At 43.2% G+C, this 13430-nt stretch overlaps 2 protein-coding genes across 4 annotated transcripts in view; both read left to right on the top strand.

Moving 5' to 3' along the window:
* The window catches only part of FGGY (FGGY carbohydrate kinase domain containing), a 55825-nt gene extending 52558 nt beyond the window's left edge, over nt 1-3267 (top strand). The window contains 2 exon segments of the mRNA XM_078771389.1: nt 251-312; nt 754-3267. Of these exon segments, the coding sequence (XP_078627515.1) occupies nt 251-312; nt 754-835 (144 nt within the window). The 3' untranslated portion in view covers nt 836-3267.
* Nucleotides 3268-5475: 2208 nt separating this feature from the next.
* LOC137423532 (serine/threonine-protein kinase NIM1) overlaps nt 5476-13430 on the top strand; it is a 121625-nt gene continuing 113670 nt past the window's right edge. For 2 of the 3 annotated variants that reach the window (XM_078771379.1, XM_078771370.1), the window contains exon 1: nt 7658-8107. The gene's annotated coding sequence lies outside the window, so the exon portion shown is untranslated. Of the gene's footprint in view, nt 5555-7657; nt 8108-13430 lie in introns of those variants that run through there. The other variant, XM_068110815.2, reaches the window with a different exon arrangement.

Here is a 13430-nt window from a genome sequence, read left to right as displayed (position 1 = left end):
GATTTGAGCTTCTGTCTGTCTATCCAGGCCATAAATATTTTACCACTTGAATTTTTCATTAACTTTTCAACAAACCTTTATGATGGGAATATGGAGAACACTAATTAATAAGTCTTACTTTTTTCTAGCTGTTGTTTTCGTCAAGTTTAGTTCAACTACAAAGCGGACGCAATCGGCCTTTGAAATTTGGGATGCTTTCTGGTTTTATTTATGTTTTTCGTTTATTTATTTCCTATTTTCTTCTTGTAAGGATGCCATGAGGCACATGAGCAGTGCAGGAGAGATCATCTGGCCCAATGTGGAGCTGTCTCGGTAGGTGAAATACATTAAATATGTACTTCATTACATCTGATTCCTTCTTCGTTTAACCCATATTCATTCATCCCTATCGTCTCATGTCTGTGGAAACTGTCACCCTATGTCTGTTGTCTTGTGCATAAACCTCCAGTCCTTCAATAGTGCTGCCCATCATCACTCCCACACTCCCACCCAGACCTGTTCTCTCATATTCTCGTTAACACCTACCCACTTACCTGTCCACTTCTTGCCTGCCACTTTGCTTTCTGACTCTCATTCACTCATTCACTCATTCACGATATCTGTCTCCCTGTGCCTCCTTCATCATTTGTCAGTCTTTCAACTTGTTGCCACCTCGTTTTTGCTCTTCCATAAGCCAAGATTTTTGAATAAAAAATAAATCTTAAGCTCCAATGTATCTCACCTCATCCCATCTGACATCATGTGTTTCTGCAGTTTTTATGACAAGAAGTTTTCAGTGTTTCTCAAGCTGTTGGAACATCAGCGGGAGTACAGATCACTTATGTCTGGCGAGTGAACAATAGTTGCTGAGTCGACATCCAGTAAATGCTTCGTATATTTTAAATCCATGTTTTCCATATTGTCAACAAGCTTAATGTATTTGAAATCCATATTGTCAATATTATGCTCTGCTCGGTGGTAGACAATTGTTTTGTTTTCTTTGTGTATTTTTCCATTCATCATTTACCTAAAACAGTACAAATATCAGAAGAAAGAGTGGTGTACACACTCACCACCGAGCTGTCTAGCCTGGGTTTAAATCTCACCCCAGCTATAAACTGTCATCCTGGTGTTTCGCAGGCCACTAGGGCGATACATGAATTTGGGCTCCGTCCCTCAGATGACTGTTAACCTGCGTGTTCCGTCAGTTGAACGTTGGTGGATGTATCCTAAATATTGGACATTAAAGACCTTATGATGTCCTTGAGAAGGAGAGGGCGAGTTATCGCCATCACCCTGGAGCAACTTTGACACCCCCGTCACCTTCAGTCAAACGTCATGCCTGACCAGCCTGGTCATGAAAGGCTTTGGCCAAAACATTTCCCATTTACCGGGCTGACCTCACAGGAAGATGGGAATAAATGGGGCCTGAAAAAGTAGGAGTGGTATGTGTATGTGTGTGTGTGTGTGTATATATATATATATACACACACACGAGTATTTATGTGTGCACTACATGGCTAAAAGTATGCGGACACCCCTTCTAATTAGTGGATTCAGCTGTTATTTCGTGGATTTAGTGAACACCATTGTATTGACCTGTTAATTCGTGGATATAATCAAGCACACAGCCATGCAATCTCCATAGACAAACATTGGCAGTAGAATGGGCTGTACTGAAGAACTCAGTGACTTTCAACCTGGCACCGTCATAGGATGCCACCTTTACAACAAGTCAGTTCGTCAAATTTCTGCCCTGCTAGAGCTGCCCCGGTCAACTGTACATGCTGTTATTGTGAAGTGGAAATGTCGAGGAGCAACGACAGTGCAGCCACGAAGTGGTAGGCTACACAAGCTCACAGAACGGGACTGCCGAGTGCTGAAGCGCATAAAAATCACTCACTAGCGTTGCAACATTCACTAACGAGTTCCAAACTGCCTCTGGAAGCAACAACAACTGTTCGTCGGGAGCTTCATGAAATGGGTTTCCATGGCCGAGCAGCTGCACACAAGCCTAAGATCACCATGCGCAATGCCAAGCGTCGGGTGGAGTGGTGTTAAGCTCGCCGCCATTAGACTCTAGAGCAGTGGAAACGCATGATGGAGTGATGAATCACGCTTCACTATCTGGCAGTCCGACTGACAAATCTGTGTTTGGTGGATGCCAGGAGAACGCCACCTGCCCGAATGCATAGTGCCAACCGTAAAGTTTAGTGGAGGAGGAAGTGGAGTCTGGGGCTGTTTTTCACGGTTCGGGCTCGGCCACTTAGTTCCAGTGAAAGGAAATATTAACATTACAGCATACAATGACATTCTAGATGATTGCATGCTTCCAACATTGTGGCAACAGTTTGGGGAAGGCCCCTTGCTGTTTCAGCATGACAATGCCTCCGTGCACAAAGTGAGGTCCATACAGAAATGGTTTGTCGAGATCGGTGTGTAAGAACTTGACTGGCCTGCACAGAGCAATGACCTCAACCCCATCAAACACCTTTGGGGTGAATTGGAACGCCGACTGCGAGCCAGGCCCAATCGCACAACATCAGTGCCCGACCTTACTAATGCTCTTGTAGCTGAATGGAAGCAAGTTCCAACATCTAGTGGAAAGCCTTCCCAGAAGAGTGAAGGCTGTTATAGCAGCAAAGGAGGGGGGTGGGCTGGGGGACCAACTCCATATTAATGCCGATGATTTTGGAATGAGATGTTCAATGTTCGGGTGTCCGCATACTTTTGGTCATGTACTGTATCTGAAAGAGAATACTGCCATTTATGCACCACAAAGTGAAATATTCCGAGTTGTGCATGCAATGAGATCATTTTTGTCATTTTAGGGGCCATGTACACCGGGTGTCCAACTCAATTCCCTCCGCTGCACAGCATGCAAAGTACCCATTGGGTTGTCAGTATTCTGGCCAAATTCCAAAATGCAGCCCTAATATGCAGAGGCACTCAGCACCACCAGGCTCCAGTAGTGATGGAACCAGCGGGCTGAGTTTGTAATTGCATCTTGGTCCAATATGCATTCGTGAGAAGAATTAGCATCTTCATCCCCTGCCATGCAGAAAGGCATGAGCAGTTTTCTAAGCAGCACCAATAAGAACAATACGTGGACTCTGTGGTGTAATATGTTTTGCTTTCAAACCTATTAATATTCCTCGGAAGTTCAAATACAGTCTGAAATTAAGTGCCTAGAGAAAGCCATTATGTTTGAATGAAGAACAGAAGCATTTGAAGGTTGTTTTATCACTTCCATGATTCATAAAAATAAAGTGCTGATTGAAAAATTAAGATTTGCATGTGAAAGGGCCATCTATAAATGATGAAGGTAGTAGGGGGGAAGGTAATTGATGATAAGAAGGAAAGGGTATAGTGTCCATGTGTTTTATACTTCTCCCCCCCCCCCCCCCCACCCCCTTCCCGTGCCTTCTCCCCCCAAGCCCTCTCCCTCCCACAGATCTCCCGATGTCCCAACTCTCAAATGTTGTGTTTGTGTGCTTCCCCCCCCCTCTCCCCATATTGTCTACCGCTCCCCTTGTGTGTTTTATGTGTCTGTTTGTTTGTGTCTTGGTCTTGGTTTGTTTATGTGTCTTGTTCCTATTTTTGTTTGTTCGTTAGCAGTTTGTTTGTTATTTTATGTTTCATACCCACATTGCTCTTCCTCTTCTTGCTGTGTTTCAGCTTGTGTACAGCTTGTTCACCACCATGTGCCCTTCTCCCCATCCCTTAATCTCGTGTAGGAGCGTGTGGAAGCTAACATTGATCACAAAAAGACAAACTGACACATAAAACATATGATAAAGGGAGCGGGAGAACAAGATGGAGAGCAGGGACATCGGGAGATCTGTGGGAGGGAGAGGGCTTGGGGGAGGAGGCATGGGAAGGGGGGAGGAGGCATGGGAAGGGGGGGGGGGGGGGGAAGAGGTAATACAAAACACATGGACACTGCTAGAACTTCCAGGAATGAAGTCGGTATTTCAAAAAAGTGGATCTGGGGTGAATTAGCGGGGGTAGAAAAGATCAAGGTTTTGGATGGGCGAAGATAAGAGATGGTGGTGAACAGCTGTTTTAAAGACCTGGAGGGAGGAGTGGGATTGGAGAGAGTGATTGGAGTTTGTTCCAGAGGCGGGAGAAAAGTGGAATGAAAGAGTGAAGGTGAGCAGAGAGTCTTCTACTATGCTGTTGGTGTTGCCCCTTTCCATTTTGTTCCCTTCCATTGTGCTCGAGCACTTCAACGAGCCTCGATCATGTGCACAAAAGGCATAAACCCTTGTGTGCCGTCTCAGATTGCCTCATTGGCCATTTTGGCCAGTCGGAGTCCGCTTCGACCCTAACACTGTACTATAAACAGGCCTTTTGCCCCACTTCTACGTCCTTCCTCATGGTGCTTGGGTCGTGAAAACAACAGCTTTTGAATTCCAATCCTGTTCTTTATTGGCATTCAGAAATCACAGTGGGAGTTCCATTGCCTCTCCTCCTTTCCCACTGCGGAACCTCACCAGGTGGCACAACAAACACAGCCTGGTATTGGCCAATTTGCATGGCCAAAAATGCCAACCTTCCTCCTGAAGGTCCGGCCCAGAAACACTGGTTGTCTGGGTTATTGGATGTAGGTTCACATATTACATCCGAGTTTTTACACTCCCATTGGAATTGAATGGGCAAGAATTAGACCTTTGAAACGAGGTTGGACGGATGAGAAAACAAAGACACCAGAGTTCGACATTTATTCAGCATTGCAAACCACTGACATGTAAATTAAACAATCTTAACTGTAAATTTCTCAGTTGGTAGTACCTGGAAAGGTCGTGACTGGTTCCTGGTTGAAGAAAATGGCGTTTCCTCTCCAGTCTGGGGCTACTGTTTCCATTCTGAAGAAGCTCCTGCATTGAGAGGAGAAGAGCAGACTCTGAAGACAGGACCACGAAAGCAATTTATGTTGAAAAAGCAGCAAACCCTGTCTCTTACGCTGCATCATGCCAGTGGAACCAAGCACTATCTATGTATTACGTACGCAAGTATGGCGGAATCGTTGACGCACCTCCTCACCCCTCTTCTCCCATCCTCCCCCACCCTTGTGTGCTTGGTATCTCTTCATTTTTTTAAATTCAATTTATTCGCCTTACGTACGTAATAGATAGATGGTTCCCAAGAGCAGACGCGCTGGGCAGCACGTGAAGTCCATTGAAGCTATGATGACCTTAACCAGACTAATAAATTGGAAATGAAAAACTAAATTTAATAAGTAACCCAATTAGCCTTTGCGCACAGGATGCCATTCATGATTACGGAAGAAACCTTAATTTGATGCCATAACCCGAATCACATTTGGCTCAATTTATTTTTGAATTTTCACTCGGATTATTGCTTTACAACGCTCGGTACACCTGCGCCGTTCATTCCCGCGACCACGCCCCCTCACTTCCGGCACTCGACCTGCGCTACCACGTGGTCAAAACATCCACGATGTGCATCATGGGCACGTGACTTCGTCTCCATGAAACGCGCGGCGCCGTGTCACGTGGTGCATGTCGAAGCTTCATATTTCGACTTGAGAGCGCTCCAGTTGCGGATCAAGGTAAGAAAAAACCCCAAAAGGATCGATAGGAATTATATAACAGTCGCTTTAACAATAATTGATTAATTGAGCACCTCATTAAGTAACATGCAATAAAATGTCACGAAAGTATATAATTGTTGAGAATCTTATAACGTCCTTCCGCTCTATGGCCGAGTGACTATCATTTATATGTAGCTCTATGTATGTTTTTAAATGTATGTAAACGTATGTGTATACATGTAAATGCATATATATGTCAATGTATATATATGTAAATGTATATACATGTAAATGTATATATATATATATATATGTATATATATATATGTGTAAATGTATATATATGTAAATGTATATAATAATAATAATAATAATTCATTTATTTTATATAGTGCTTTTCATGAAGCCCAAAGGCGCTTTGACAGAGTGGAAAACATAATGCATAACAAAACATGAAAACAACAATTGCAAAAAGACAAGAATCAATAGGGAAATATTTAAAGCAAAAGGAGGGAGAAGGAGAAGTGATAGTCAGGGGTTAAATGCTGTGGGTTGAATGTTGAATGCAGTGTTGAACAGGTGGGTCTTTAGTGATGTTTTGAATGTGGTGAGTGAGGAGGAGTCTCTGATGGTGTGAGGTAGTGCGTTCCAGAGGGTGGGAGCAGCGATGGAGAAGGCCCTGTCCCCCCAGGATCTGAATTTGGTCCGGATGGGGGGGGGGGGGGGGGGTCAGGAGGTTGGTACCAGCAGAGCGGAGGTTGCGGGTGGGAGTGTGTCTGGAGAGGTCAGCCAGGTAGGATGGGGCCAGGTTATGAAGGGCTTTGTAGGTCAAGAGGAGGATTTTCAAGTCAAGAGTCATGACTTTGTAAGTCAAGAGGATATATATATATGTAAATATATATATATATATATGTAAATGTATATACATGTAAATGTATATACTGTAAATGTATATACATGTAAATGTACATACTGTACATGTAAATGTATATACATGTAAATGCATATACATGTAAATGTATATATATATGTAAATGTATGTAAATGTACATATGTAAATGTATGTAAATGTATATATATGTAAATGTATATACATGTAAATGTATATACTGTACATGTAAATGTATATCCATGTAAATGCATATACATGTAAATGTATATACATGTAAATGTATATATATGTAAATGTATATATATGTAAATGTATATACATGTAAATGTGTATATATGTATATATATGTAAATGTATATACATGTAAATGTATATACTGTACATGTAAATGTATATACATGTAAATGTATATACTGTACATGTAAATGTATATCCATGTAAATGCATATACATGTAAATGTATATACATGTAAATGTATATGTATATATATATATATATGTATATATATGTAAATGTATATACATGTAAATGTATATACATGTAAATGTATATATATGTAAATGTATATACATGTAAATGTATATGTATATATATGTAAATGTATATATATATGTAAATGTATATATATATGTAAATGTATATATATGTAAATGTATATACATGTAAATGTATATGTATATATATGTAAATGTATATATATATATATGTAAATGTATATATATATATATAAATGTATGTACATGTAAATGTATATACTGTACATGTAAATGTATATACTGTACATGTAAATGTATATACATGTAAATGTATATATATGTAAATGTATGTAAATGTATATATATGTAAATGTATATATATATGCAAATGTATGTTAATGTATATATGTAAATGCATATACATATAAATGTATATACTGTACATGTAAATGTATATACATGTAAATGCATATACATGTAAATGCATATACATGTAAATGTATATATATGTAAATGTATATACATGTAAATGTGTATATATGTAAATGTGTATATATGTAAATGCATACACATGTAAATGTATATATATATGTGAATGCATATACATGTAAATGTATATATATGTAAATGTATATATATGTAAATATATATATGTAAATGTATATATATGTAAATGTATATATATGTAAATGTATATATATGTAAATGTATATATATGTAAATGTATATACATGTAAATGTGTATATATGTATATATATGTAAATGTGTATACATGTAAATGTATATATATGTAAATGCATAGGGGACACGTAAGTCGGCCAGGAGAAACAGCAAGCAAGTAGCAAGCCACAGTGTTGTCTGTCCTGGGGTTGTACTTCAGCAGGGAAAGTATGTGAGGAGGAGAGTGAAATGGCCACGTATGGGACAAAGGGAAGTATAAAGGTGGGTGTTTGAGTGTTCCACCATGTTTGTTTGGTGCTGTGGATTCTGGATGTGGAGGCGATTTTGTTATTGTAGTCTGCATTCGCACTGGCTGGGGGTGGGGGTATGTACGCATCCAGGTGTAGTTGCTGCATGTGTGGATGTGTATGTGCCCCTGCTGGCCCACCTTAGCTGACCGTATCGAGGTTGAAGGGCCGAAACGGGATGACGCTGAGGACCTCGACTGAGGACCCGGTCAGTGCGGCACACTTGTGACCAGGTGTGTTTTGAACTTATATATACTGTATATATATATATGTATATATTTGTGTTTTGTTTATATATATATATACATAATTGTGGCCAAATATATTGGCACTCTTACACTTTTTTCAAATAACTCACAATTTTCCTGAAAAATAAGTTGAAATTGACAAAAGTATTTTGTCTCCACAATTCTTTATTTCACTGTTAATATTACAGAACATTTTTTTTTGATTCAGAACTTAATATATTGTTGTGGATATGAGGATTGTGTTTTTTATTGTGTTTTTTATTATTATTGCTTTATTCTGGACCCTCCTTACTCCAGTTATGTATAAAGGTCAAAGGGCGTCCCATAATTAGGTCATAAACAATCACGTCAGCCAATCATAGATTTCCCCCTTTGTTGATAGTTATATCTTTATTATGTGTATTAGGGTAAGACTTCCGGTTCCTCGGGCGAGTGAGGCGTGCTTCGAGCTCTCCACGGCATCGAAGTTTGAGTGTTTTCCCATTCTTGTCTTTGTCAAATTTCCACTGGTTATTTTGCTGTGTACGTGTTATTGTGTGTTTCTAGTTGGTGTTGGTTTGTGGTTCGTGCAAACTTGTGTGTAGTTAATCGTTTTCTGAGTCGTACCTCGTGCGTGGCCTGGTGACTTGGGGCTTCCCTCCCCCCGTCGGTGTTTTGTCGGTTTGGGTTATTTCCTTCGCTGTATTGCTTGTTTCTTTTATTTTATTTTCTCCCCCTCACCTCACCTCCTGAGACAAAGAATTATATATTGATTCTTTCTCTCCTCCCGGACACGTGCTTGTTCGCTCTCCTCCTCGTCTCGGCTTGTGCCCCGCCCCCTGTATCTCGTTTTCTTCCGCCTCTGCTCCTTCTTTCTCAAATCGACGTTCTCGCTTGGAGACTTTTCCCGGATTGTTTTTTTTTTCATCGTTCTGTTTGGATATTGTTGGAATATGTTTAAACCGCAGCTGTGATGCTGACGCCTCCCCCCCCCCCCACCCCCAGAATTTACATGTTTTAAACGTTTCCCAGTGTGTACCCTGGTCAGAATAGGTACACCGTATCCCTGCGTGTCGTAAGAGACGACTAAGAGGGTTGGCGTCAGGAAGGGCATCCGGCCATAAAAACATTGCCTCAAAAAGAGAACCATGACAATCACAAGTACATATGGGCAGGGTGCAGCCCGAAGTGGAGATCGGTTTCTGAGGTTTGGGACATGGAATGTGGGGACAATGACAGGGAGATCAGGAGAAGTGGTGGAAGTATTGGTCAGAAGAAGAGTGGACATATGTTGTGTGCAAGAGACGAGATGGAAGGGAAGTGGTGTGAGAATGGTGAAGGGTAGGCAGGGACAGAAATACAAGTTTGTGTGGCAAGGGTGCCCGGAGGGCGTGAATGGTGTTGGTGTCCTGTTTTCTGAGGAGTTTGTAGACAGTGTGGTGAGTGTGACTAGAGTGAGTGATAGGTTGATGATGGTGAAAATGATGATTGGAAAGCTCTTGGTGAACGTCATCTCGGGATATGCTCCGCAGGTTGGTCGAAGCGATGAAGAGAAGGACAAGTTCTGGTGTGCGATAGAGAAGCTGATGGAAAACGTGAAAGATGAGGAAGTTGTTGTGGTGGGAGGAGACCTGAATGGACATGTGGGAAGGAGTATGGATGGTTTTGAGGGAGTTCATGGGGGTTACAGATATGGTGTGAGAAATGGAGAAGGTGAAAGGATTTTGGAGTTTGCTGATGGAGCTGATTTGTTGATTTGTAATACTCAGTTCCAGAAAGAGGACAATAAGCTTGTTACATACATGTCAGGTGGGTCGACGACAACCGTTGACTACCTGATGGTGCGTCGGCGAGATAGGGGGCACCTCCGGGACACAAAGGTGATCCCGGGGGAGGAGGCTGTTTCACAGCACCACTTGGTTGTCTGCGACATAAGGGTGAAGGGTGCGAGGAGAGCTCGGCGGGTGAAGTACCAACCGAGAATGAAGGTGTGGAGGTTGAAAGAGGTGACAGTAAGGGAGGCATTAAAAGAGAGGCTGAGTAGGGTAGAGGATGATGTGGTTGAGCTTGAAAGTGGTTGGATGTCAATGAAAGCTAGTCTGTTGGGAGCCGTTGGTGAGGTATGTGGATGGACAAAAGGACCACCGAGGCACTCGGAAACATGGTGGTGGGATGTTGAGGTTGGAAAGAGGATTGACGAGAAGAGGAAGAAGTTCAAAGAGTGGCAGAAGGCGAAGGGTATGGGAGCAGAAACAGCAGAGCATGAAAGTTATAAGGCAGCCAGGAAGGCTGCAAAGAAAGAGGTAGCAAAGGCGCAGGAGGCATGAAGGAAAATGTTCGGAGAACGCTTGGATTCGGAAGAGGGTCAGAAAGCAGTATTCAGGATTGCAAAGCAGATAGCGAAAGAGAGGTGTGATGTGATGGGGGTGAGTTGCTTGAAGGATGAAGTGGGACAAATCGTTGTCGACCCAGATGGAATTAAAGGAAGATGGAAAAGATATATGGAAATGCTGTTGAATACAGAGAATGAATGGGATGGCAACATAGAGAGTAACCCAGTTTTAGGACTGGCAGAGAAGATAACTGAGAAGGAAGTTGAGGAAGCGATAAAAGCAATGAAGAGTGGAAAAGCGGGAGGGCCGACGGGAGTTGTGGGAGATATGTTGAAGGCAGCAGGAAGTTGGGGTGTGAAGAGAATGACAGAAATCTGTAATTTGGTGGTGAAAGAAGGCCGCATTCCAGTGGATTGGGAACTGAGTACCCTCGTCCCTCTATACAAGGGGAAAGGTGACCCTCTGGAGTGTGGCTCGTACCGAGCGATAAAGTTATTGGAGCATGGAATGAAGGTATTGGAAAGGGTATTGGAGAGGAGGATAAGGAAGAAAGTGAAGATCGACGAAATGCAGTTTGGATTTATGCCAGGAAGAGGAACGACAGATGTGCTTTTCCTTGTGAGGCAGTTGCAGGAGAAGTACATGGATAAGAGGAAGAAGTTGTTTTTTGGGTTTGTTGATCTGGAGAAAGCATTCGATAGGGTTCCACGCAAAGTATTGACATGGGCATTGAGGAAGTTAGGAGTGGAGGAATGGTTGATCAGAGTAGTGATGGCAATGTACAAAAGAGCACGCACAGCTGTAAGGACGAAGGACGGGAACAGTGGTGAGTTTGAGGTGAAGGTGGGAGTGCATCAGGGGTCGGTACTAAGTCCACTACTATTTGTAGCTGTGATGGAGGTGCTGGCTCAGACCGTAAAGGAGGGTTTACCGTGGGAGTTGTTGTATGCAGATGATCTGGTGTTGATTGCGGAAAGTATGGATGGACTGAAGGAAAAGATTAACAAGTGGAAGGAATGTATGGAGACAAAAGGTCTGAAGGTGAATATCGGAAAGACAAAGGTGATGGCAAGTGGTAAAGCATGTGGTGAGGTGGAAAGAACTGGGAAGTGGCCGTGTGCTGTGTGTAGGAAGTGTGTCGGGGTGAACTCCATTCAATGTACAATGTGTGCTGTGTGGGTTCATCAAAAATGTAGTGGTCTGAGAGGGTCATTAACCAGTGTGGCAGCTACATTCAAATGTAAGGTGTGCACAGAGGGAGCTGCAGATGGAGGAAATGTTGAGTTGGATCTTGGAGACGGCGTGAAGCTGGAAGGTGTGAAAACATTTTGCTACCTCGGAGACATGCTGAATGGAGAAGGTGGATCAGACTCGGCAACGGTTGCTCGAGTGAGATGTGCATGGAAGAAGTTTCGGGAACTGAGTGGCGTGCTGATGAGGAGGAGAGTGTCGCTGAAGCTGAAGGGAAAGGTGTATGCTGCATGTGTGAGAAGTGTTATGATTTATGGGAGCGAGACATGGGTAATGAACGTAGAGCAGCAACGAAGGCTGGAAAGGGTGGAAATGCGAATGGTTCGATGGATGTGCGGAGTATCGTTGAGAGAGAGGAAGACAAATGATGAATTGCGAAAGGTGATGGGAATATTGCCTGTGATTGATGCTGTGAAGAGGAACAGGTTGAGATGGTTTGGTCATGTATTGAGGAAGGATGAAAGTGACTGGTTGAGAAGAGTGATGGAAGTTAATGTAGAAGGAAGTAGAGGACGGGGAAGACCGAGAAAGACTTGGCTAAAGATGGTGGAAGAAGAAATGCGGGCAAGGGGGTTAACATGGAGAGATGCAGAAAATAGGGCAAAATGGAGAAGATTGTCATGGGGACCGCAAGGCTAACCCCCGCTCTAGCAGGGAACATGGCCTTAAAATGCATGTTGTTGTTGTTGTAGGGTAAGGCCTTGTCTTCCATTAAGATGACACTCCATTGCACCAAGTGAAACAAGATAGATTCGCTTTCATTCCCATTCCCAAAATCTCCATTTCCAGCTACATCCCCTCCAAGTCTCCATTGCCAACCGCACTGGGCAGTTTGCCAGGTTTGTTACAGCGGTGGGTTGCTGATTTCGCCCCAAAGCCGCCATTGAACATGTGCTCAGCTCGGGGAAGAAGGGCGTGCCCGCCCATCGTCATCAAGGGCGGAGCCAGAGGGCCATGCCGACCAATCAGGGCCGAGGCGAGCTGACCGATGGGCGTGTCCTGAAGGCCGGCGGCTTGATCGCCTGAGGCGCTATAAAAGCACGCGCGCAAGAACCGAGTAGTAGTTGGACAGGGAGACGTGCAAGTTGTTGAGTTGAGTGGTTGGACCAGATGAGCTTTGACAAGACGAGAGAGACGAGTCCTGAAAAGAGCACGCGACGTCCACACAGCCGCAGCAGCAACAGCCACAGCAGCAACAACAGCAGCTTGGGGCCTGGACGGCAGTTTTGAGCAGGGCCGCGAAGGAACGGCGGCTGCGAAACGCGCCGATCGTGCTGCAGGACCCGTTGGACCTTCCTCTCCCTCCAGCCATCCACCTCCTGCCTTTCCATCCTTTTGTGTACGTGAGTTTGTTTTGTGTGTCTTGTCCCTGGGTTAATTAAGACTGTAGGTAAGCTAGCGATTTTCACTGTGTCGCTAATATCTTCTGTACATTATTTTATTATCTTTCCTTCTTCCTTGGTTACTTTGAGCGTGTATATAATAGGAATAAATTTAGTGGTATTTCCAACCTTTTGGTTTTCTTCTTCTTCTTCTTCACATCCGTGTCGCCTTTGTCTTTTCCCTATTGAATATCTGTGGCGCGATCCGGCCAACGTTCGGGAATCGGGTTAGTCGGGGTAACTGTTTGGCCGCGGTGCCATCCGCTCGGCAAGCGCAACATCTTATCCGCGGTCCGTAACAATATCCTTTGAAATCCGAAAAGTAAAAAGAAATGCCATTGACAAAATTATTGATACCCTGGA

The sequence above is a fragment of the Myxine glutinosa genome, chromosome 1 (assembly GCF_964187855.1).
Source record: "Myxine glutinosa chromosome 1, kmMyxGlut1.1, whole genome shotgun sequence".
Classification (NCBI taxonomy): domain Eukaryota; kingdom Metazoa; phylum Chordata; class Myxini; order Myxiniformes; family Myxinidae; genus Myxine; species Myxine glutinosa.
Note: the sequence above shows the minus strand (reverse complement) of the source record. Positions and strands in the feature narration are given on the sequence as shown.